This window comes from Hippocampus comes, unplaced genomic scaffold (genome assembly GCF_001891065.2).
Source record: "Hippocampus comes isolate QL1 unplaced genomic scaffold, H_comes_QL1_v1.1 scaffold463, whole genome shotgun sequence".
Lineage (NCBI taxonomy): Eukaryota > Metazoa > Chordata > Actinopteri > Syngnathiformes > Syngnathidae > Hippocampus > Hippocampus comes.
In genome coordinates this window covers 375,575-376,086 of record NW_017806181.1, presented here as the reverse complement: position 1 = coordinate 376,086, position 512 = coordinate 375,575, and the positions used below count along the sequence as shown (strand labels likewise).

Genomic DNA, 512 nt, shown 5'->3' with positions numbered 1-512 from the left:
CCCCCCCCATCAGCTTTTCCCCCCTTCACCCATTGGGCAGGAAGTTGCGTCTGGATGGTTCAGAGCCCGTTTTGTGCGTAGCTAAGCGAGAGCCCACGTACTTGCACGTGCCACCGAGCGGGCGACGCAACCTGAAATTTCTTGCCAACGCTTTGACCTGTCAATTTGATGGCTTCGCTTCCGCAGCCCTGAAACGTAACCTCCCCGCCCGCGCCCGTCCCTCGCGGCCCCTTTCGGAGAGGGCGGCCCCTTTACCTGAGGTTGGCCATGCCCTCCATGACCGGGGGGATGTCGCTGAGTCGGTTGCCGCTGAGGACCAGCGTGTCCAGGCGGGACATCCTCCCGACGTTCTCCGGAAGGCTCTCCAGCCGGTTCCTCTGCAGCCACAGCGCGCGCAGCCTCTCCATCCTGAAAGCAGGCGGCCACGCTGGGGACGGGCGGGCGGCCGGTCGAGACGAGACGCCGCCTTTGCGCCGACCTACCTGTGGATGTCTTGGGGCAGGCGGCGCAGG

General features: G+C 65.6%; 1 protein-coding gene across 1 annotated transcript in view; it reads right to left on the bottom strand.

Annotated features, from left to right (window-relative positions):
• lrrc39 (leucine rich repeat containing 39) overlaps positions 1 to 512 on the bottom strand; it is a 4,656-nt gene that overhangs the window by 820 nt on the left and 3,324 nt on the right. Inside the window, 2 exon segments of the mRNA XM_019855859.1 lie at positions 256 to 408; positions 483 to 512. The exon segment at positions 483 to 512 is cut by the window's right edge and continues 17 nt beyond it. Coding sequence (XP_019711418.1) covers positions 256 to 408; positions 483 to 512 — 183 coding nt within the window.